Genomic DNA, 24,731 nt, shown 5'->3' with positions numbered 1-24,731 from the left:
TTACTCCTCAGCTAGTCCGAGAGATGTCAACAGAGAAACTCATGGAGGGAGGGGCCAGACCACAAAGTAAAGGTATCAGAATCTGGACCTACACAACTTATCCGAGGTCACACAGAAAGTCAGTGGTAGAGCTGACACTAGATCCCAGGTTTTCTGCTGCTCAGTCCCATGTCTCACATCCAGCTGACACAACATCTGAGCTGCCAGCTGTTACTGAGGACTCATCTAGGAACAACTACTCAGCCACACTTGAAATGAAGGCAGGCCTTTCCCCCGATGCACAGATGGGTATTCTTGGGGGTGGGGAGGAGGTGAGCCCTTTCTCTGAAGCATCAAGGATGGTCACAGCTGGAGACAGGATGCTGGATGGGGAGGGCCGATGCTCTGCCAACACACAGTGCTGAAGATCAAGATGGAGCATTTGCTGCTGGGTCCTCTGTGTTCTCTACAGTTAAGAATTAGGGTGTCTTTGAGTGATGCTGAAAAGAGCCTGCGTGTCATACTTTGGCTCACTCTCTGTGGGAGAACCCAATAAAGTGAAGGTAAATTACAGGTATCAAGAAACTATACCACCAAATAGAGCATAAGGAACTGTGTAGTGTAGAGGTGAGCGCGTAGGACTGGCCCTCAGGAGAGCTGAGTTCTGTTGTTGTGCCTCAATGTTGTCATCTGTAAAATGGTTTCATAATATAGATCCACTTTTGTAAAGTGCTTTGAGCTTCTTGGGTGGAACACAGCATTGGTATGCCAAGTATTTGTTCTTACTATGTAGCTCACTGCCCTTTTCTGGATTGAATTAGAAGTGCTCAAGGGTGTGCTATTAGCTGTATTGTACTGGTGGTTTATGGAGGTTCATTGTGTGTTTTTTTCTTTAAAAGCAGAAAGATCAGAGTTCAATCCCTCCTATTGCCATGTATTTCTGAGTGGTCATGGTATGCAACACGGTGACAACTAGGAAGTCTCAAGTGACTACAGATTTTTGTAATGCACAAGTTAATTTCACACCCTGTTAGATGGGGAGGTGGTGGGAGCTACAGATGGGGTCCTGATGCTGCAATAAGCTCTGTGTGAATGGAGTCCCTGCATGTGGGTGGAGCCCCCTTCCAAGATCAGGGCCATGGTCTGTAAAGGTTGCCACATATTGGAGTCTGTTCAATGGGATAAGCTATCGTAGTGGTATATTGCAACAAAACAGGGTAAGGTGTGACATTATCATGTTGCATTTGTCTGTTATGCTGCAATGCAAATAATGCGGGAACACATGTCCTAGGCATCCTCAATCTGTGTACAAAGGTCACGAGGTTCAATTGCAAAGTCATCATGTGACAGTGCCTCGCAGGACATGGGCAGTAGCTTTCAGCCCTGAGAGCATCCTGCAGCTAGTGAGTCCCCACTCCCCAGCAAAACTAGATCTCTCCTGCAGCTAGTGGGTAGTAGCCCTGCCCTGCCCAGCCACTCATAGCATTTTTAGCATAATGGTAATGTAAACCACAGACAAATAAAGAGAAGAAAATCGACTGTTTGGGGATGGGAAGTTACTGAACATCGGGACTGTGTAGAGACCAGTGCATGTGTGGCCAGATTTCCCAGAGAGTTAATTATTAATCATTATTTATTATTTGAATTATCGCAGAGCCTAGGAGCCTGAATCATGGTCCAGGACCCCCCTGTGTTAGGTGCTGGACAAACCCAGAACAAAAAGATGGTCCCTGCCCCAAGGAGCTTACCCGCTAAGACAAGAGACAACAGCTAGATGGGGGACGACAAGGAAACCATGGCATATGGTCAGCCTGACAGGCAGTGATCTCAGCACACCAGCAATCCAACGATTGTCAAGTTTTTTGAAGGCAACATGGCAAAGGAGAGTTTGGAGGAGGGATTTGATGGCAGCGAATGAGATGGCTGTGGGGATGCTAACAGGCAGCTTCTCCCTCCCAAGCATGTGTGGGGCAGCGTGGGAGAAAGCACCCACGGCTTTGTTTCGAAACTTGACAGGTCCCATGGTCTCTACAGCTGGTGGGGACTTTTGGAAGTCTGGCCAGCTTCATTTAAGTGCTCAGATGGGAGCTAAACTCTTTGGGGGGGGGAAAAAGCCATCTGGCCCCTCTGAGACTGGAGCTGCCTAGTTTGGGGGCCAGACCCACCCTGGCAGCTGAATCCCTAAGAATCCACTTATCCAGTCTTTCTGCCCCCTCCCGCCTCTCAATAGCGGGAGCCAGTGCAGCGTGAACCATAGACTTTACTAGCAGAGGAGGAGCGGAGCCCTGTGCGCCGGTGCGGGAGGCGGAGCCCGCAGCTGCAGCCGGCCCGGCCCAGGGAGGGTTTTCCCGTGGCTTGGCCCGTGGGGTGAGTACGGGGGGTGGGGGCTCGCGCATATCCTGGGCCCTGCTGGGGGGGGGGCCTGTCCGGCTGCTGCGTGGGGTGAGCCGTGTGGTGGGAGCAGCGCCGGCTGCAGCGCCGTGCACTCTGCCCAGCTTGCAAGCTGCTGGGTGGCGGCGGGGAGCCCAGGGGGATGGGCTGCCGTGCGGCCAAGCGGGGGCAGTCTGGGCTGTCCGTGCACAAGAGCACGTGTCAGCTGATGGGCTGTGGGTTTGCAGAATTAGACTTGGATTTGGGGGGAGCCCCACTCCTAGGGGGGATGGGGGAGGGGTCAGCTAGTGCTTTCGGGGAAGGAGGAATATGGGAAGGTTCCTCCCCTCCCTTGTCTTGGGCTGTGTGTGTAAAGAAAGCACCATGGCCAGGGCTCGCTCTTCTTGCACAAGTCAGTTTGCAGAGTGCACTTGGTTTCTGTTCCGTGGAGGATTCTGGGACGGGAGGAGGGTGAAGGGAGGAGCTCACTCGGTAGTTTATAGGTAGGGAGATTTTGTGTGTGTGTGTGTGTGTGGAGTGATTTATTTATGAGGTGTGGGTTTTGGTGATGTCTTGTTGAGGGAAGGGAACAAAGTTACTGTATTTATAAAAACAACAAGGAGTCCGGTGGCACCTTAAAGACTAACAGATTTATTTGGGCATAAGCTTTCATCGGTAAAAAAACCTTCTTCAGATGCATGTAACTTTCACTCCATGCATCTTGAAGAAGTGGGCTTTTTACCCACGAAAGCTTATGCCCAAATAAATCTGTTAGTCTTTTAGGTGCCACTGGACTCCTCGTTGTTTTTGTGGATACAGTCTCACACGCCTACCCCTCGGATACCCGACCAAGTTATTTATGTGTAGGTTGTGTGTGTGGTGAACGTTACAAGAAATGCCCCTCTTCTAAGGTAACTTTTCCTTAGATCTCACCTAAGGAAATATACTTCCCCATCTCTGCCTCTGTAGCCCTCTGGTTTGTTTTATTGTTTTTTGGTAAATCATTTGCTAGTTATTGCCAATTATGACACTGGTTACCTCTGTGCATGGTTCCATGACCTTGATAAAATTCATCTCCTGCCTCCTTGGTGCTTAGGGGTTTAACAAATAAATTACTGGGTTGGAATCAGCCTGGGGAAGGCAGATGAGGAGTATTTTAGATCTCCACTTAGACGCGCTGGTCGGAGTAGCAAGAAACGCACACTTCAGATGTTGTCTAACCTTTGTATTGCCAAGGTTTTGCCTTCTGTGTCATTGAGGAATAGATGCTATATTGCTTGGGGCCTCTATAAATGCGAGTTTGCTCCTCCTCCTACTCGCCGGAAATTCTGTGATTCAGTTTTCTGGGGCTGGTGGCCTAAGCTCTGTCTCCTTTGTGTGAGGCTTGGAGGTCATGGCTTTGTCAGAACAGTTAATAGAAAGGGTCAAGTGCTAATTTGAATCTCTCCTTCTGTACTTAATGGGATCTGGGGCATTAAACCTCTGACCATTCCAGGAACTGATGGTGCCAATTCTCTAATACTTCCCCATGCAGAAGGCTGACTTTTTTTCCCTGATTCTCCCTCCCTCTTGGTGATGCTTTCCTTCGTGTTTTATTTATGGTCAGCCTTACAGAAGGATTAAGCCATGCTGTGTTGTGCTGTATATCTCTTAAATGTTTTGCGGGGTGGACTGAATGCTAATTCGCTAGTGAAAACCTGCCACTCGGTGATCATTTTGTCATTTTTTCATACAGCGGCGAGTTAGGTGATTGAGACTTCTAGCCAGTCATGATAGTAGCTGCTGTTTTCCCAAGGCTGTTTTCTTTTCTTCGGTCAGAAGACTGACTGACGGTGTGTGTGTGTGTGTGTGTGTAAAATAAGTGATTAACAGGTGATTTTTCTCTGCAGTGCTCTCCCAGACCAACCCAAATCAATCTTACTCCCTTAAAGAGCCCAGCACTAAAGACTTCGGGGTGATTGGTGTCACACTGTGGGTGGCTTTTTGGTTAGCAGAGGCAGAGAGTTTAGGAGAACATATTTGGCCCTGATCCTGCAATCACCTCAATTTGAAGGGGTCTGCACTAGTGGATCTGTAATGAAAAATTAGGGCCTAAGACAGTCTCTCAGCCTCCCTTGGGTACCCCACTGGACTCCTAACCTTGAAGACAACCCATAGTTTGACAGATCGTTGCAGGATGAGGGTGTATTTTACAGTGGTTATGGCCAACTGGAATGCTCTCAGTTTGGGTCCTGAACTGCTGAGAACAGTGACATCCAGGGTGAGAAAGCCCTTGGAATTGGTTTGCTGGTCAGTAGGGTCTAAGGCCTTCATCCTGCAATTGGTTGTGTGGTGGACTCCTGCATCCATGCATGGCAGCATTACCCTCAGTGGATTGTCCGAATGGAGTCATTGCAGGACAAGCCTTTATGGCCATGTTGTAAAATCCATTTGTTTTAATCGGGCTGTTTATTTTCTGGTTTGTGGCTGTCAGGGTGTTTCTTATGTGGGGGGGGGGAGGCTTTTGCACCAGGGCTGCCTTATGCCCATTTGATAGCAATTACTTTGGTTTTTAAGTTTTGGGAATTTACCCAAATAAACCCAAACAAGCTATTCTTCAACCAGAATAAGAATGTTTGCGCAGGGGCCTGCACGGGTTTAACTAACCCAGATTTAAAATTGATTTAAGTTAAAATGTTGCAACTTTCTCATATAGCTAAGCCATAGGGCACATGGGAAAGGAATCCTTCTTGGGTAACATAATCCCGTCTGGTTTTATTTTTACATGGGTCCTTTTTGTTATATGATCTGACAGCAGTAAACCAGGGGAACTGGGTTTATTCTGCTGGCTCTGGGCACAGCAGGGCGGTGTTTTGCAATTGGAAGTGTTGAGTAACCAGTTTTTAGTTGGACTGGAAATGTGTGAGACTGTGTAATTGAATCCCCCAGGAGTCTATGCTACCATGCTATATTGGCGCAGCTGCAGTGCGTCTGGTGGAGATGCGCTCTGCTGATGGGAGAACGCTCTCCTGTCGGCATAATTACTCCACCTCCACGAGAGGTGGAAGCGATGTCCGCGGGAGAGTGTCTCCTGCCGAGAAAGCGCTGTGCACACAGGCACTTCTGCAGGCAAAACTTCTATCACTCAGGAGGGTGTTTTTTTTCACATCCCTGAGCGACAAAAGTTTTGCCAACATAAATGCGAGTGTAGACGTGACCTAAATCAGCTTACTTACACTGGTGCAAGACCCTTCTGTAGACACACTTCAAACTGGTTTGAAATATACTCACGCCAGTTTAATTCAGTTACCAAATTGAGCTAAATCAGTATGATGCACTTTAAACCAGTAAACATGTCTACAGTAGAGGGTTTGCATGGGTGTGACTAAACTGACTTTAAATTGGTTTTAATTACATCAGTACAAGTTGTCTAATGCTCTCAACCTTTCCAGAGTACTGTACCCCTTTCAAGAGTCCGATTTGTCTTGTGTACCCCCAAGCTTCACCTCACTTAAAAACCACTTGCTTACAAAATCAGACCTAAAAATACAGAAGTGTCACACTTACTGAAAAAATGCTGACTTTCTCATTTTTACCATGTAATATAAAATAAATCAATTGGAATATAAATATTGTACTTACCTTTCAGTGTATAGTATATAGAGAAGTATAAACAAGTCCTTGTCTGTATGCAATCTTAGTTTGTACTGACCTTGCTAGTGCGTTTTATGCAGCCTGTTGTAAAACTAGGTAAATATCTAGATGAGTTGATGTACCCCCCTGGAAGACTTCTGCATACCCCCAGGGTTACATGTACCCCTGCTCGAGAACCACTGGTCTAATACAGAGAAAACTCCCGAAGGGTTATCTTAGCTTTGGGATGCCCAAACTGTGTAGCATCACAGATTCTAGTCCCTATAGGGTTGGTTCGTCTTTCCAGTGTTGGAGTTGATAAATGATGCCCTGTAGTTTACATGGGGGTGTTTCCCACACAGCTGGGGGCACAGCGGGGGACACAGCACCCCAGCCCCTAACTGGATGACGCAGGACCGTGTGGGCCAAATTTAAGCGAGTGGTGTTGTGATCTGGCACACGGAGTCGCAACACCACTCAGATTGGGGGTAGCCGGGCAGGTAACCTGCCCCCCCGTCCTTATGCCCCGTATGCAGCTGAGATCACAGAAGATTCCATGGCTTTTTATTATAAGAGTTGAGGGCTGTGCCAGGATCCTTAGCCGAAATCCTTGCTCACCCTGCCTCAGCTGTCATGCACTATATTGTGTTCTAGGGAGCTAGCCCCCTGCACCCCACAAGGTAGGAGCATTTCAATTATACATTTGAAGCACTCTAGGGTTAAATAGAAGTTGCTGATCCGGATACAATAATATTATTCTATTACCTTTCCATAATGGAAGGAAGAACTGTCATGTACACATGCAAAATAATCACTCCCTGTAATACAGTAGACACGGGGATTATGTCCCATGCCTTTGGCCCTATGTGGTTGTCAGTGCAATTTGACAGTTGCATAGAGGTTAAGTAGCCAATGGTGAAGAAGGAAGGAAGGAGCGGGTAGGAGAGTTACAGTGGATGGCTGGGAAGAGATTGATGAGTGAAGGTATATCTTGTAGGAGCTCCCAGGAGAAAAAGAATTCATCCCAGATTGTCTCCTGAGAGAGCGTTCCACACTGTGGTAAACACTGAGGCGATCTCCTGTTTCCCTTTGCCAAATGCCCCTGGTTAGACTTGCTCTACCTGTGTTCAGCCAATGTGTGACATTCTTCCTCTGCAGCCAGGGGACGTTCTTTCCTGTGTTTGAAAAACGTCAAAGAAACGCCCTCTGTGCTGCTCTGTGTACCTGAAAACCCCACCGATCAGCCAGGGCAGGGGAAAAGCACATTAAGTAGTAATACAGCGGCACCGAGAGGCCCCTGCGCGTATAGGCGCTCATCGCGCTAGGTGCTGTGCATGCCAGTCAGAGGAGACAGTCCCTGCCCCAAAGAGCTGATGGGCCGAAATAGACAAGACAGACAAAAGGTGGGAGAAGGGGAGTGTTGTTCCCGTTTATGGCTGAGGCACAGAGAGATTAAGGCCTTGTTTATGAACGCAAGTTGTGCTGCTTTCTCTATCCCAGTTAAGATAAAGCGCTACAACACCCAGTGTGGATGCAGTTACGCTGGTGGAAAGGTGCCTTCTACTGGTATAGCTATTCCTGTTGGGAAAAGCAATGAATTATTCCAGCATAAGGCACCTTTATACCAGTATAACTGGTAGGGGCGATACTGATTGAACTGTTTCATTAGAAAAATGACATCTCTCACGAGGGTCACATTCTTATTGGCTTAACTATGCATCGACAAGGCCTCAAAGTGACTTGGCCAAGGTCATGTAAGGAGACTGTGGCGAAGCTGGGGCAAGAACTCAGGTCTCTCAAGACCTACACTAGTGCTTTTCCTCCATCTTTCCGCACTGTCTTTCCTAATCTTCAAATTCAACGCTGATCAAGGGCATTCAGAATCACAGCAGTATCAAACCCTTGATTTATTTTATTTGTGTGAGTGTGTGAAACTGTACGCTTTTTTTCACGCAGTTTTTGTGACTTCGCGAAGTCTTTTCTTAAATCCCTCTCACTGAGGGCTCACTATAAGCCATTACCAGTGCGTCTCCCTACGAGTGGGAGGTATGATTCTCAAGTGTCTTAACTAATCAGATGAATGTTTCAGAGAAAATTCTTGGGAAGTTGGACTTCCTGCATGGGCCAGCATTTCACACATCTGCTGCTAGCCTAGATGCAGATATTTAGCTTTAACCTTTCTTGGTTCCCCTCCCACTCTTTTAAATAAAATATCAAGAATCCATGTTGGGGGGGAAAAAAAATCTCTCCTTCCCACCCCCATTCCTGGACAGCTATGTAAAAGGAACTTGGTTGGACCAATGAATTGAAGTGCTGGGTGGAGACGGGTACAGGAGCATTTGTTTTTTCTCTGCTGGGAATGGGAGGTTCAGGTTTGCTGTTTCCTCCCCTTTACCAGAAAGTGCTGAGCTGGCTTATCGTTAACGAGGCCTCTTGTTTGTCTAACTATCGATCGGTTTGCTAGTCCTGAGTGCGCTGGCATAGCCTGTCTCTGGCTGCAGGAGAAGAAAGATCTGTGGTCAGGAGTTAACAGAAGGAAGTCAGTTTCCAGAGCACTTTCACCATTGCAGTCTTTGCAAAGTCCTTGTGTTACCGGGGTGAGTCTGCTGGGTGAGACCAGTGTGCGTTTTAATCATGTTTATTCACGATAGGGCGGTGAGGATTTCCTGGGGCTCCCTGTGCTGGTTTAGTGAAAACACTAGCGCTGAAGAGGAGACTTTTCCTTGGACCCCGTTAGTACGGAAACTCATTAGAACTAGGAGGATGGGGCCTGCTGCCTTGCAGGGGATCGCAGTCCAGTCCTTTGTTCCAGAACCAGAGCCTGAAGTGGGGCTTGGGGAGGAGGAAGGGAAGGGATGTTGGTGCACAGGTCACTGTGTGTGGGGAGAGAGGGGAGCTGTCTGCTGGAGCCAGGGATTCTGGGAGCTTGTGGAGAAGCCTTTGTTTCCCAGATGCTGCTATATCTCCACTTTCCATCCATTCCCAGCACGCTGTGCTGGCACTGCCAGAAACATTTCATTGAGCTGCCAAGCTCCAGGCAGAAGCTGGAGGAGAGGGGAGATCGCGCAGGGATGGGGGTGGAGGGGAGTTTGGGTTTTGTTTCTCTCTTCCTTTGCCTTTATCCTCCAAACCTACCAGCTCTCCCTCACTCCATTCCCCTTCAGACGCGGGCCTGCCCACTGCGACTCTCCTTCTGGGTAGCCTTGTCTACACCGAAAGATACCCAGGGTTGACAACAAGGGCATCTGAGCCAGTGCTGAACGTGGTTTGAACAGCAAGTGTAACCAGGACAAGCTGTGTTCAGCACTCTTCTGGAAACTGGAGTTCAAACCAGCTCGGAGCGCTCAGTCCAGTAATCAGAAGCCTTGCTCTGCCTGAGCCATGTGGCCAGAGCCAATTGGGGCCACGTAGTTGTTAAACAGAACATGGCACGCTCCCCTTGCTGGCACCCAGCTCCCCACCCTGCTGATGTTTTGGGATGGGGAGAAGTGAACTAGCCCAGAATTGGCAGAGCAGGCAGTGGGGTCAGGGGAAGCCGGTGGCAGATGATATGAGGCTGTTGCGGGAGCAGGAGAAAAATCCTAAATACCCAACGCTCCCTTTTCATGCAAGAATCTGAACAAGACCGGTCCTTACAGTTGACCTATATGGCCTGAATGGGTACTGTTGGGGTCACTGACACCAGAGGAAACAGGCTTTAAAAGCCTGCATCCTTCATTATGGATCATTTACTGTATTGGTGGAGAATGGGTGTTTCTTGTCTGAGGAGAGTGAACCTAATACCCTGGAATGATGCTCTCTCCCTGGCATAGTCTTGCTCTAAAAAGAAAAGCAGGTTGTTTCAAACCCTCATGTGAATGGAAATATTGTCACCTGTTTGTTTTTTTTTTAATTTCTGAAATGATATTTTGCCAGGCCCATGCACTGGAGAAATCCATCCTGAGCAGCTGCTGCAGGAGAGCTAGAAAGTGAAATGACTAGTTTCACTGCTCCAAATGCAGAATGTGCAAAAAGCAAACGGGGTCTGTGGTGTCAAATACATTTCCTGTTTCACTGAGACACTTGAGAAACTTGCTCATTAAGTCCTGGTCTAAACACCAGTTTTGTACGCGTGTAACTATGTCAGTTAGAGAGATGATGTTAGGCCAGTACATAACCTGCTGTGGGCACAGAGTACAGGAGTAACTATAGTGGTCTAAACATTTTTATACCATTATGACTGTGGTCGCACTTGGGCGTGCTCTCACGCTTTAATTAAACTGGTGTAGTTCAAGCGACACAACTTGCTGTTGTAGATAAGGCTTAGCTGTTTGCAGTGCCATGAAAGCCCTGGATTATCTCAATCCTGTGCTATCATTGTGGCTGCTCTCCAGTAATGCACAACTCCAGGAAACTAGGTGAACAGAGCGAGATAACAACTGATGCAATAGATTATGAATCAACCGTTGTGCTGTCTTCATAACTTGTCCTTCTGGGTTCTCTCTCCTGGTTTCCCACATCACCGCCTTGCACAAAGAACAAAACCTGTACTTTTGTCTAAAAAATTGCTTATATTTTTGTATAAAGAAAACAGAAGCAAGAAAGAACAAAAGCTACGTTTATTTTGGAGAGTGGACTGTGTGCATCTCTTCTGTTATAGGCTGTAGCAACTCTGGGAACAGAATGGGGGATCTCTGCAGACAGGCAGAGTGCTTAGAGCTATAAAGGTGCAAGTACACACAAAAAATGCATCACTGATTCATAGCTACATATACCAGACTTGTTTCATCAGACTGATTGGTCCATTTTGGCTTATTGGAGCCTTATTCAGTGCCATTCATGGGGACATAGTTACATGCAAGTCTTATGGCTGCGTATTATGGATGTGAACCGAAGAGCTAGAAAACCGGGACTACCAGTTGTGGCGCCTGTCTCTGAAGCGCTGTGACAATATTGATGCAAATTGGTGTCAACATGGAAGAAAAGCCCCAAGCAGGAAGTAGCATCCTGCATGCAGTGACGCACACGTTTGTTTGCAGCAGACACTGAAACTCGCGTAAGAATGGATTTCATGTCCACAGCTCAAAGCCAGCGACTCCCACTCAGAAACCTCACCATGCAGGGGTTAGTGCTGGCACAGCAGGAAGGTCTCCAAGGCAGGTGCTGTGTTCTTTATGTTTGTCCAGAGCCCAGTCCTGATAGGGGCGTGTGGGCCCTGTAATGCAAATATTTGCTGGCAGTAATCATAAACTCTGTCAAACGGGGGGGGGGGGGTAAGGATGACGAGGCTTCCTGCACTAATGCAGCCTTATTGTCCTGCGCAGCCAGCCCCCACACACACACACACACACACACACACACACACACACACACACACACACAGCTAGCCCACTGGGGGCCCTAAGCAGGGATAGTGTGGGGGTCCCCCACATACAACACATACTAAAAAAGTGAATAGAGGGCCCCCTTGAGCTGCTTGGGGCCCTAAGCAATTGCTTAGTCAGCTTATGCCTAGTGCCGGGTCTGCCCACCCTATTGCTCAGTGCTGATGGCATTGATCCCCTCTACCCCCATGAGATCAGGTCTTCCTTGTTGACAGAAGCCTTCTGGTTTATGCAGCATCTGGGACCTCAGCTTTAATTAGGGCTGTATCAACAGAGCTGAGATCACTCCCGCCTGTGGCAAACTAGGAGAGAGACTTTTGGGGAGAGGAATCCAGGTGAAAATTCCTGGCTCGAGTGCTCTGGAAGAACCAGCACCCGGGGTTGTGTTTTGTGGCATTATATTCTGTGCTAATGTAGCTTGATGTTTCCCTTCTCCCGTCCTCTAGGTTCCCTGGGTCCTTGTCTCCTCCCCCAGGATGCTGAGGGCAGCCCTGTGTGCCGTCTTTCTCTTAGGCGCCCTGCCATCATTGGCCAAGGAGTCCCGAGGGCATGTCTCAGTGGTCTTGCTGGGAGCCACGGGGGACCTGGCCAAGAAGTACTTGTGGGAGGGGCTGTTCCATCTCTACCTGGACCAGGTGAGCAGTGGCCACAGCTTCACTTTCCACGGGGCTGCGCTGACGGCCCATGAGCCAGGGCAGAGGCTGATGTTTGAGGTGCTGAAGAGCCTGGTCTGCCCATCGGACGTGTCCCCTGACAGGTGCGCTGTGGTCAAGGACCAGTTCCTCAAGCTGAGCCGGTATCACCAGCTGAAGACATCCGAGAACTACACTGCCCTGAACCGGGAGATTGAGACCCTGCTCCAGCAGGAGGGGCTGGAGGAAGCCGGCAGGATCTTCTACTTCTCGGTGCCGCCCTTCGCCTACGCGGAGATCGCCCGCCACATCAATGGCAGCTGCAGGCCGCGCCCCGGAGCCTGGCTGCGGGTGGTGCTGGAGAAGCCGTTTGGCCACGACCTCAAGTCAGCCCAGCAGCTGGCCGTCGAGCTGAGGACTTTCTTCCGGGAAGAGGAGATGTACCGGGTGGATCACTACCTTGGCAAACAGGTGAGCAGACTCGGAATGACTCTGTTGCCATGCTGGACGGGGTCTCGGCGGGGTGGGAGCTTGGATGGTGGGAGGGCCCTAAATTTCAGGCTTTCATTTAACGTGGGCAGCAGGCTGCCAGGTGCACCAATCACAGCCCAGCTGAGCTGCTCACCTAGGTAGCTGGAGCAGTGAAGTGACCTGGAGCCTGTTAAGTCTTATTATCACTGTTCGTTTGGCTGGTACCTTGTCCCCTTCACAACGATGCTCAGGGCTGGAGACTAATATACAGCCAGCCGTGACCCAGCGAGGCTGTCTTGGTTCCTGTTGATCTGACTGTCTTGTGAAACGAGGGCCACATTGGCTTCTCCTCGCTTATTAATACTACTGGTCTTTGCCCAGCGGCAGAAAGGATCCGTGGCTTATATTCAGCATCAGCAAAATAAACCTTAATAAGACTGGCTGGGGCGCCCTGGATGGTAAAGGGAAGGCCGGGACCGGGTGGGGTGCAGGCCACAAGCTGGGTATTTCCACCCTCCCTTTGGGTCTGAGGGTGTGGCAGGATTTTAAACATGCTGGGCAGAACCTCGAGCCTCCCCCTCAAAATCGGGCTGGGTCCTCTTGTGCAGTTTTTATCTAACAAATGTGGGGTTGGTACAATCATATTGTGAACTGTAGCTGTCGCGCGAGGGCCGTGTCAGGTGTGTGTGACGTCAGTCGCAGGCCAGGACGCCCCATTCCCATCAGACCTATAGAGTTTGGAGACACTGGTGGGTGCTTCATTGCTCCCACGTTTCCTCTTAGCGAATGCCAGCCTGTCTGCGCTCTGCATGTCCCTGGACTGCGTTACCCTACAATGCCATAGGCGTGCATGGCGCTTTGCAGATGCAGAAGGCGGCAAGGTGTCTGAGGAGTCGAGAATCTGTTATAGATCAGGGCAATAGGAACAATTAAGGACTAGGTACAAGAGTACCAGAAGGTGGGTTATCAAGGTCTATGTTTTCTCCCCTGCTCCCACCCCAACCAATCCTGACGGGCTTATAGCTACAGATCTCCTTAGGCAGCTTCTCTCTTCCCTTTCTGCCTCCAAGCAAGAGGGTTCAGCCCCATCAATGAGTTTTGTGCTCTTGGCTCCGAGTTTTTGTCTTGATTGGCCCGTCCTTTGCTTAATAACGGAAGCAGGTTGGCCTTGTGGCTATGGAACTCCGGACTCCTAGGTTCATTTCCAAGCTCTGCCTCCTAGAGGCGCTGTGACTTGTCCTCTCTGTGCCTCAGCTTCTCCATCTGCAAATGAGGATGGTCCCTGCCTGCGAGTGGGGTCTGGAGGCTAAATGGATCCCTGTTGATGAAGCGCTTAGAGCTCTTTTACTGCTCTCACGGCATATCTGGATCCTGCCCCCTCCCCTGGTGTCTGAAGGGGTCCATGTCCCCTTGGGATCCCAGGCAGAGCAGTTCAGAGCATGTTTCAAACCCTCCCCTTGCCAAAGAGAATGTGTCCAGCCCACTATTCCGGGCTGCAGCCGAGTGACCTTGCAGCGACTGGCCGTTACTCTTCCCCTGTACTGCCGGCCCATCTCTCACCGAGGAAAATGCAGAGGCCGGACCTTTTCATGCCAAAGTGATAAGGGTCAGGCTTTTTGTTCTCCTCCTCCTAGCGAGGTCGCCACATATGGGAGTGTGTGTGAGATGCAGAATCCATCTGGTCTTCCAGTCAAGGTCAGGGCTTGTATTTTGCTGGGTAAGCAAACCCTTCCCTTCCACGCAGGCCCAGCCTCTTAGCACCAGCTTCTAGAGGAGGCTTTTAATTTGATATGACGTGCTGTTGCTTTTTTTTTTTTTTAAATGATCAGCCAATTTTTCAGGGGCTGGCGCATCTGTGCGAGTGACTGCAGCAGGGACAGAGTGGAGAGGGGGTGTAAAAGGCAGTGAACCTAGCCCTGCGGCAGAGGAAGTCACACTTCTCCTGCTCTGGGCTGGAAGAGGGTGTCAGGGCAGGAAAGGGGTTCATCACTTGATTCTCCTGTGAATCAGAACTGTTCCCTCTCCCCGACCCCCCTGAGATCCTAGCCCCCGACCTATGGCCTCTATGCTCTCTGCTTTTGACTTTGTTTGTCCTTTCCCCTGCACCAGATATTGCCAGATCCAGCAGGTAAATTACTGGTACAGACCTGCTTGGGCTCAGGTCCCCTAATTGGAAGGCAGCTGACACACAATCCAGGTGATTATATCTGCCACACTGGGAGACATCTTTCTCTCCTCTAGCAGATGGATGGAACAGGGTTCTCTCTTGGATCTGCTGGGATCTTTCTAATAAGGAACTAAGAGGGGATCATCATTTTGGTTGCCCATTGTGCCGCTACCCCATCTTTTGAACTATAAACATGAAGTAGGGAGGGGTACCTGAATAGGATCCATCCTGAGCTGGGAGATCAGTGTTAACATCCTACTTGAGAACCAGTCCAAAGATGCAATGCTTTAATGTTTCCCATTTTGTCATCAGTTTCTTCTGCCTTCTCCCAGGGGTTCCCAAGGAACTCCAAATTATCCACCATCCACCCACAGTCCCACTTCCCAGCACCTGTTATCCCTGTGAACCACTGGTTTGGGAACAGCTGGGTGGCGCCAGAGACGTGATGGGTAGCTTTATACGGGAGTTTTCCTGACTTTGTGCCTCTTGACCTCCATGGGTTTTCAGCACATCTAGCTCTGATAGGCCTGTCAGCTAGAGATACCGGAGTCCTCTACATACAGAGGTAAGCATCGCTAGCCACATGTTACGGATGGGAAAGGGAAGAGACCGGCCCAAGGTCACCCAGCAGGCCATTGTCAGAGCCAGGAACAGAACCCAGGTCTTCCGACTCCCCAGCCCAACCCCAGATCCACTAGACCACAAGTGATTTGGGGGCTGTGGTGGATCAGGTTGTTGAAGACACCCGGCCTTCCTCAGCCAGTTGACAAGGTGTCACTTTCCGTAGCCGTGGAGCGGGCCGAGCTGAAGTTTCACTCTTGACCCCAGAACACAGGGCTCTGAGAACATGCCGCTGCCCTGTCCAGATGTGGTGTCTGAACAGCTGCATGGCCCCTCGAGGGAACGTGTGTGAGGTGGATGCACTGCCCTGGCCTCAGTGTGCTGGGACATCTCCTTTTCAAAACAGCCTTATTGCATCCATGGCCCCATGGTCCGGTCACAAGGGTGCGTGTCTGACTGCAGGGAGAGCATCTCTACTGGAATTTTTTTTTGCACTAAGTGAGAACAGGTGGCTCAGTGATGTACGCGGCCCCTTTGATCTGTCTCAACTCCTTGGAACCCCGGCTTGGAATCCTAGCAGGGTCTGACTCAGCCATTTGCCCTTCCGAGGGAGAGGGGCTGAGTGTCTTGTGTTTTGTGTGTGAGTCGCTTTCCGATGACACTGTAAAACGTTTGTTTTGTCCACGGAGGCCTTTCATGTCTGTCCCACGTGGACATTAGAGACCCCCTGGTACCTTCTGCAAGAGTCGGGCTTTTCTTGTGCCGATTTCCCCTCTTCCTCCCGTGCCGTGTGCTCCCTACACCTCAGACAGGGCTGTGTTTCTGTGCTGGATGGAGCAGTGGGATGGAAGATGCTCTAGAAATGCTGCTGGCTTTGGATTTTTGTTTTTAACGCTGATCTTTCCCTCCCTCCCTCCTTCCCTCCCTTCCTTCCTTCGCAGGCTGTGGCCCACATCCTGCCTTTCCGAGACCAGAACCGACGGTTTCTGGACCCAATCTGGAACCGGCACCATGTGGAGAGAGTAGAGATTGTCCTGAAGGAGACTCTGGATGCTAAAGGTCAGGGAACCTGGGCTAAGCTAGCCAGGGGGAGGCCCTGGGTGGCTTTAGTGTATCTCTGTGCGAGCAACCCCTGTGGCTGAATTTGCAAATGCATGAGAAGGAGGCCAGGTGGGTAGCTGAGCGGTGTCCCTCTGCATGGGCACTTGAGAGGCAGAAATTTGATTCCCAGTCAGGGCTGTTGCCTCCCTCAGCTGGAGGGGGAACCTGCCCCTTCCTCTTGCTGCAGAGCTCGGGAGCCTTTCACACCGATGCCCAGAGACCCTGAGTTCTGCTGCACAGGGACTCGGAAAGGGCCCAGCCTGGGTTCAGGTCTCATTTGGTGCTGTGGCGTGAAAGTTTAAATCAGGATTAGGCTGCTGCAGCTTTTGCCCAGGGGAGCTACTCGCACCCACCAGGCCGCGCTCATCCATCCCGGCACAGGGGCATCTCTCAGCCGCCGCTCAGAGAGGGAGAGATGCGGGTCTGTTGCCGAAGGACACGGCGGCAATCTCTGCCTGCAGGGTTACAGCCCCACGCCGCAGCGCTGAGCGGAAAGCGCTCCGGGTTGGGCTGCCACCGGCAGCAGTTGTGGGGACGCCAGGCGCCCTTATTTCTGCAACATCAGGATTGTGTCTCTGCGCCCTTTTTCTCTCTCCCCTGCTCCTAGCCACCACACACGCAGTGTTAAATAAGGTACCTATTAAAGCCTGGTCATTGATCATTTGACTCCCCCTCCCCCCAACCCCCCTGCAGCCTGGCTTCCAGAGAGGCTGCAGCATTGATTGCGTTAACAAATGCGCCTTTGGATTAGAGAGAGGGAGACAAACTGTATCAAACCAAGGGGAAGCCCAGGGCAGGGGTGAGGTCTGCAGCGCGTCGCCTGCTCTGACCAGCTAACAGGAGGCTTTGGTTTGAATCCCCTGCATTTAATAGGACATCGTCCTTCTCCCTCCTGGCCCCAGTAAGAAATCAGCCCAGGGCAAGGCACGGCCTGTATTGAAACAGGTAAAGCCCTGACTCTGGCAGAAAGGGCAGGGCTTACGTTGGTGGTACGGGGGAGTATTCAGCCGCTCGGAGTGGGCTGTGCGTGGAGTGGTGGATGGAAGGGGCCCAGTGTAATGCAGACAGCTGCTGCTCTGTTGACCTGCTCCGTTGCTGCAGAATTGCGAGGGGTAATCGGGTTTGTTCTGATCCTTCTGTTAAGGCTTTGATGTGGATTCACACTCCAGCTAGAGACCCCGGGCTCTGCTGCCATCCCACCTGCCCCTTGAGATGTGGCCATTGTTGCTGGGGTGAAAGAGAGGCCCGGCACTGCACGTCTTGCGTTCCTTTCCCAGCACGTAGGCTGGATGCTGATCCCTGGCTCAGACTGCACATGGGCTGTGCTGCCGGCCTGGTCAGGCAAAGCCCCCTCCCTGCCCCCACTGAGCTCAGGAAGCCCCATGCAAGGCTGTAATTAGGGTTGGCTTAAGTCTATACTGGTGCCTGAGGACAGACAGGATTTGCTGCCTCCTCTTAGCCCTTCCGCTCACCCAGCTCGCCAACCCCCCCCAGCCCCCACTCTCCCGTTCCTTCCTCCAGCAGTGGTCCCTCTTGCTGCTCCAGTGAGGGCAGCCGGTCTCCTGGGAATCCTTTATCAGCTGCGGCAGCTTCTCCTGGGAGGCCCTGCTGCCGTGGGCGGAGGGGTGTGCAGGGCTGAAGTGAGTTGCTGAGGTGCCCGCAGAGGCAGCTGGCGTTGTACCCAATCTGGGGCTAGAGACGGCTCCATCCCTGGGCCTGTCCCGTCATTCCCTCGGGCACCAATATTCAAGCTCCTTTCACATGCTGGGGGCTGCAGGGGGGGTTTCTTTTTCCTGCCGCTCTGACTGCTCGTCTCTCGCCTCCTCGTCGCACTCAGGCCGCACCAGCTTCTACGAGCAGTACGGGGTCATCCGTGACGTCCTCCAGAACCACCTCACCGAGGTCCTGCTGTATCTCGCCATGGAGCTGCCGGCCAACATCAGCAGCGCCGAAGAGGTTCTCCGGCACAAGCTGCAGACCTTCAAGTCGTTGCAGGGCCTGGAGGGCACCAGTGCAGTGCTGGGTCAATACCAGGCCTACGCCGGCCAGGTGCGGGAGGAGCTGCAGAAGGCACAGGACTACGTCAGCACGACGCCGACCTTTGCAGGTGGGGGCAAGACCCAGGCTGATGATGTCATAGGGCATAGTGGCTGAGGCAGGTGGGGTGTGGTCAACGCATGGGACTAGGCGACGGGCAGCAGCCAAATCCTAATCCCAGCTCCGTCACTTCCTCTGTGGCTGTGGGCCAGTGACTTAACTTCTGTCTCTGCTTCCACGGCTGCTACCCGGGGACAGTAGCTGCCTTGTTTATTTCCAGGGCCTCTGTCCCTGTGAGACCTCAAGAGCCCGAGGTCCAGCCACCCAGGGATCTAGAAGGGTCTGTTGGCCCGTGAAGCCACATGTGGAATTGTTACTATAAATGTCAGTTATTTTTAGGAATTCATTCTATAGTGGCTTAGGTCCCTTCCTTCACTGTCTGAGGGCCGTTCCATGTCTCCAAAAGGTAAGAACGGGGGGGTTTCTCTGGGGCCGGTGGACCTCAGTTCATCACAAGGCCATCTCTGGCCATGCTGCACGTGCTCAGTGTTTTGATTCTTGGCGAGGGAGTGATGTGACGGCTCATCCAGAGAAGCTGCTGTCCTAAGGGGTACCTAGGCAAGCAGAGGAACTTTGTGGGCTAATTGGGAGGGAGCAAGGCAAATCCTTGGGGATCGGGAGAGCAGAGACCTGGTGGGGTGATGGGGAAGGCTGATTGCGGTACAAGGGAGGCTCTGGATGCCAGGATCCATGCAAGGAGAACGGTGCTTGGGCTCGGACCTGAGGTTCCCCTGTCATTTCAGGTGTGTTGATTCAGCTAGACAGCCTGCGATGGGAGGGAGTCCCCTTCCTCCTCACCTCTGGCAAAGCCCTGGACGAGCGGGTAGGCTACGTCCGCGTCCTCTTCAAGAACCGGGCCTACTGCACCCAGCGCGAGAGCCTGAGGGAGGCGGGGCAGAGCCAGTGTGGACCCAAGCAGATCATCTTCTACATCGGGCACGGGGAGCTGAGCTGTCCTGCCGTGCTGATCAGCCGGAACCTCTTCAAGCCCATCATGCCAGAAGGCAGCTGGAAGGAGGTGGTGGATCGCCCGCAGCTGCGCCTCTTCGGGCTCCCGCTGTCGGATTACTACGTGTACAGCCCGGTGAAGGAGAGAGAGGCTTATTCTGTCCTCATCTCCAGCATCTTCCACGGCAGGAAGGACTCCTTCATCACCACGGAGAACCTGCTGGCGTCTTGGGAGTTCTGGACCCCGCTGCTGGACAGCTTAACCCAGCAGGTCCCGCGCCTGTACCCGGGGGGCCTGGAGAACCAGCACCTCCTGGACTTTGAAATGGTGGGCAGGGAGCTGTCCTTCACGCTGGAGGAGCCAGTGGAACTGCTGCACGCCGATGGGCAAATGCCGAGCGACTACAGAACCATCCAGGCCAAGTTTCGGCAAAGCCCCTTGGTCTCGGCTTGGCCGGAGGAGCTGATTGCCCAGTTGGCAACGGACATTGAGACGGCGGCGGCCAAGGCTGTGACACGCTGCGGCGAGTTCCACCTGGCCCTGTCAGGCGGCTCAAGCCCCATCACCCTGTTCCAGCAGCTGGCGACCCACCACTACGGCTTCCCGTGGAGACACACCCACTTGTGGCTGGTGGACGAGCGCTGCGTGCCGCTCGCTGACCCGGAGTCCAACTTCCGCAGCTTGCACGACCACCTCCTCCGGCACGTCCGGGTGCCCTACCTCAACATCCATCCCATGCCGGTGCACCTGAACCGGCGGCTGTGCGTGGAGGAGGACCGGGGGCCGGAGCTGTACGCCAAGGAGATCGCAGAGCTAGTGACCAACGCCAGCTTGGACTTTGTGCTGCTGGGGCTGGGCTCCGACGGGCACACGGCCTCGCTCTTCCCGCATTCGTCCAGCGGCCTCGACGGGGCCCAGACGGTGGTGCTCACGGAGAGCCCCGTCAAACCCCACCAGAGGATGAGCCTCAGCCTGCCTCTCATCAACAAAGCCAGGCAGGTGGCCGTGCTGGTGATGGGGAAGGGGAAGCATGAAATCACGACCCAGATCAGCAGAGTGGGACAGGAGCCCAGAAAGTGGCCAATTTCAGGGGTCAACCCCAGCTCTGGCCAGCTGGTGTGGTACATGGATTATGACGCTTTGCTTGGATAATCTCTTGGGTTACCCTCCCCTCATGTCTGTCCCGTTACCCCCCTGGAGCCGGGATTTTCCAACACTGCACACAGGCTCCGGTGTTTACAATAACAGCTCCTGCTCTGAACAGTCCCTCTAACTTTTGTGAAGATCCATGGGCTGTAACGGCTCTGTCATCTAAGCCTAGAAAGGGGGGGGGGGGCGGCTCAGCGCTCGGAGATCAGCGTTGTGTTCCTGACTCTACCCCTGACTGCTTCTGGGACCTTGGGCAGGTCACGTCGCTGCTCCGTGCCTCAGTTTCCCCCACACACCGTGGGGTTCATAATACTTACCTACCTCGCAGGAGCCATCCGAGACAGCTCTGATTAATTGCCTGCAGAGCTCGTCAGGATTCTCAGAGGAGAGGTGCAGAGAGAAGCGCCGTGTTACTGACTGCTGATGGTCGCCTCTGATCAGACAGGCTGACAGAAGCATTTTCATGGTGGCCAGAGACCCAATCACGGTCCCATTCAGATTGTGCCAACCCTTTCCTTCAGCAAAATACTGACCATTTCCCCACTCTTCCTCTGTGGAGCTCTCCTAGTCTAATGTCTTCTGCTGCAGTTCCTGTTTTAGAGCTCTCCTGTATTGGCAGGTCTGGGGCCTTGCCTCATTGTAAGGGCGTGATTGGGTACAGTCATTGGGCACTGGAGTTTTCCAGACCCTGCCTGCTTGCCTTGTGCCATCCACAGGGATTTGTCTCATATTAACCTTTGTCAATTGCACTGGCCCTGTTATTGATTCCGCCTCCTCCCCCTCTTCCCGCCGCCCGCCCCCAAACAAAGAGAAACAACCAGTCCCCTTCCCTACATAGCTGTGTTTATGCAGCCCTGGAAGCGGCAGACACCCAGGGACCATCCCTTGTGTGACCGACACCGCCCCCTCCCTGGCACTGAGCTGTGTGCGGAGGCTTTAGAAGTTGTCCTGGTGCACAGGCGTAGTTATCAGTAGCAATTGCTGCTCTTCCTAAGTGGGAAGCCAGCACCCCAGGGGAATGGAAAAGGCAAGGGATTTTGAGGCTTTCAGGATTATGGGGATTGGGCTGAGAGCATCGTGGCTCAGCTCCCGTTATTCTGGAGATGGCGTTTGTCTGCAGGGTGACGTTACCGCTGCAGGAAGCTCCCCTTCTCAGAGGATCAGGGGTGGAGGGCAGAGTTAGCTGCAGATGGAATTGGGTTTCCTTAAATATCCTGAGGTGTTATACTCCCCGGGAAGAGCCCTCCTCCGCCCTCACGGGCAAGCTGCGGCATTGTTCAGCAGCTTACGACATCTCCCCGCGAGGCAGCTGGATACAGAACTACGGTCTTCAGCAGTAATGATCCCAACACCCCAGCGCTTATGGCAAGGATACCGGGGCTGTTACTCCAGGGCACTGGCGTGCTGTTGGAGAAGAGGAGGGAGTTTTCTGTCTCCTGGGTGTTTTCTAGCCAATCCACCGTCACCGCGTAGGGAGGACACGTCCTTTGAAAACATCGGAGGGGGGTCAGAAGAGCATAGACCAACTGCACAAAAGCGGGGGGTGCCGTCCTGTTAGTAAAAAGGGGAAGAATCTTTAGAACCCTCTTTCCCCCACTGCCTAAATTCCACCTTGCCCATGTGCTGCTCGTCCTTTATATAAGCCTTAGCCCCATATACTCTAGTGACGCTATGGCCTGCTTCAGTGGGCTATTTACTGTGGAGTGCAGGAGGAACGTTCTTTTTTTAGATAAGGAAACCCGGATCCTGCCAACTGCATTGGGAGATGTTGAGCTGCTCTATGATCTTGGGGCGGGGGAGGTAAATCCACCCAAGCATTGCAGAGCCAGGAGTACAAGACAGAGCTGTAGGAACCCCGAATAGGGACATTCTACCAGTTCCTGGCAAAGCCAGATCTGCTGGTGTCTGATCCGCACCCAGCAATGCACATCCTTGACTGGCAGAACTGGAGAAGGGAAGAAAGTGATGGTTTTCAGAGGGATTTTAGCAGCCACCTTTTGGGGAGGCTGTTGACTCTCTGATGTTTACAGCTAGTGAAAGAATTAGTTGTCCAGCACTCCAGTCTTGTTAGAGTCCAGGTGACGACTGACGGGCGCGACTGGAGTTCAGTGGAAAAGCTGGAGTCTGACACAAGGTGGCGCCATGACCAAACAAACCAAGTGGTGATAAATTGTGTGTAGTTTCCAAGCACCGCACTGTTTGAGCCTGAAACCACGGGAGGCTGCTCCTGTCCTGCTTGCGAGATTCTCAGGAGCCAGCCCTCGTGACCGACACGGATGTGAAATGCTGATGGAGTGGGGAAGGAGGAAAAGTCTCTCCAGGGGTCTGGGAGGTGGATATTGGGGCCAAATTCTGCCTGACTTGCACCCCACTGAACTCCATGGATGTTGGTGGAAGAGGGCAGTCAGGGCACAGTCAGACCGCTAGCCGTGTTGATGATGCATAAGCTGGGAAGGAATTGGGATCACTCTCATGGCTGAGGGGATAACGGGAGTAACAAATAGGAAAAACATATGGGTCACTAAAATCAGCAGCTAGGATTCAGAGTGTAACAGGGCTGCAGGACATTTCTTCCTGTTTTTCAGAGTAGGACTTCACTGTAAGCTGGTTTGGAGTTCTGTGTGTGTGTGTGTGTGTGTGTATATTTGTTGCGGGGGTGTGGGGTGTTGTCAAGGTGCGTCAAAGAGGGAGGGCATATGGCTAACGAGAATATCCAGCGTTAGCAGAGTTAATACCAAAAAAACCTTGGAAGAGATGTAAAACCCCTCCTCTGCAGAGTCAAGCCAGCCTCTGACTACTAGAGATCAGGATGAGATGTAATGTGGGGGGTCATATTATCCCACATTTGCAGGGGGGTCTCCTGCACCTTCCTCCAAAGCATCGGATGCTGGCCATTGTCCGAGACGCAGGGATGTGGGTCTCCTTCAGTCTGGCAGTTCCTGTGTTCCCACTCCTGGTCATTCCGAATGGCTTTTATTGTAACACGCAATCCTCTTTTAATGCTGTGGATAGAAATAAAATGGGGAAGCTCTGAGAACCAATCCCTTGTTTTCAGACCCAGGGCTGGGGTGGGAGACGTATTCTGATCTCAGTGAAATTCAGAGCTGAGGCCTTTTCTCCATTTGGGCTGCTTTGATTTCTGCCACTGAGGTCGTTGCACCAGTGCAAGCATCTAGTGCAGAAAGACCAAGCTGTGATTTGCACTGGTGCCTCTGATCAATCTGGGATAAATTGCTCTGCTGCATGTAGCTTGGCTTGCCTACATTAGGGAGGTTGCACTGGTGTAGCTACATCATCGGCTCAGATCCTGAGGAGACAGTCTGTCTAATCAGATATGTGTGGATTGGAGTTACCTCCTCTCTGGATTATGATGACAGGCGGGCCTACCTATCAGCCTCAAAGCAAAGGGTGAGCGTAAAGCACTGTGTAGTGGGAAACCCTGTTGGTTGCTTTTAGGAGGGACGATGCTGTAGCTTACTGGCCTTAGAAAATGTTTTTGGTCTTCCTCTTCTGCATTGTGTCTCATACCATCAGCTACATTGTTTTTTCCAGACAGAAAATCCTCCAGCTTCTGAAAGCATTAACACAGACTGCTACCACCATCACAACCCCCTACAATAGGACCTTGTCATGGGGTGCTCCCTTAACTACCCATTGTGCCTCACTTTCTGGCCTGCTTCCATGGTCCCTCAGTCCCAAACCAAACAAAGGATACAGGTATGCAGCAGGCGGGGCTTTCCATACAGGGTCTGTGCTCCCCCCCTCCCCCGATCCTCCCAATTACTGCCTGTTATTCCCGTCGCATAGTAATTACCCCCCCTCATAATCTCCTAATAGAAAAGTGGTTAACTGCTTCCGGCTGTCAATGCTCAGGGTGGTGCTGCTAGCCCTCTGTCACAGACCTGGAAGAACACAATTCCCCGTGCTCTCTGCTGGTTTGAAGTGCCAGGTTGCTAACACTGCTAATTCCAAAATGTGCCCCCGTGGCTGAAGCAGCCATGTAGAGGAGGAGGGTTTTAGGCCTGGGATAGCTGAAAATTCAAAGCTTCATTTTTCTTTGTTAAACAAAATTAGCTGTTTTACCTTCGGCTTCATGCAAATGGCGTGTGTGGTGCAACAGGTTTAACGTAATAAAAAAAAAAAGGGAGGGGGGAGGATAAATGTAATGGCTATCAGCAGAATTTCTCTCCGGATCGGAAGAGGTTGTGACATTGGAGGAGTGGCTTAGGGGTGGAGTGTTTCCTTGATTCTTTTTTGAATAATTTGGCTGAAAATTTTTA

At 51.8% G+C, this 24,731-nt stretch overlaps 1 protein-coding gene across 2 annotated transcripts; it reads left to right on the top strand.

The window, feature by feature from the left end:
* Positions 1 to 2,114: 2,114 nt before the first annotated feature.
* On the top strand, positions 2,115 to 23,491 carry H6PD (hexose-6-phosphate dehydrogenase/glucose 1-dehydrogenase). Of its 2 annotated transcripts, none has more exons than XM_039509294.1 (5): positions 2,115 to 2,346; positions 11,771 to 12,427; positions 16,097 to 16,214; positions 18,094 to 18,363; positions 19,097 to 23,491. In XM_039509294.1, exons 2-5 carry the CDS (start codon positions 11,801 to 11,803, stop codon positions 20,452 to 20,454), a joined length of 2,373 nt encoding a protein of 790 aa, XP_039365228.1. In that variant the 5' UTR covers positions 2,115 to 2,346; positions 11,771 to 11,800; the 3' UTR covers positions 20,455 to 23,491. The 2 variants fall into 2 exon arrangements, with proteins under 2 accessions (XP_039365228.1, XP_039365227.1); XM_039509293.1 differs by lacking the exon at positions 2,115 to 2,346 and adding an exon at positions 8,376 to 8,558.
* Positions 23,492 to 24,731: the final 1,240 nt, after the last annotated feature.

The sequence above is a fragment of the Mauremys reevesii genome, linkage group 21, assembly GCF_016161935.1.
Source record: "Mauremys reevesii isolate NIE-2019 linkage group 21, ASM1616193v1, whole genome shotgun sequence".
Taxonomy (NCBI): domain Eukaryota; kingdom Metazoa; phylum Chordata; order Testudines; family Geoemydidae; genus Mauremys; species Mauremys reevesii.
Note: the sequence above shows the minus strand (reverse complement) of the source record. Positions and strands in the feature narration are given on the sequence as shown.

Coding starts and splice junctions, on each gene's coding strand:
- H6PD (XM_039509294.1), top strand. CDS start 11,801: ATGCTGAGGGCAGCCCTGTGTGCCGTCTTTCTCTTAGGCGCCCTGCCA. Junction 12,428..16,096: donor ATCACTACCTTGGCAAACAG/GTGAGCAGACTC, acceptor CTTCCTTCGCAG/GCTGTGGCCCACATCCTGCC. Junction 18,364..19,096: donor CACGACGCCGACCTTTGCAG/GTGGGGGCAAGA, acceptor CTGTCATTTCAG/GTGTGTTGATTCAGCTAGAC.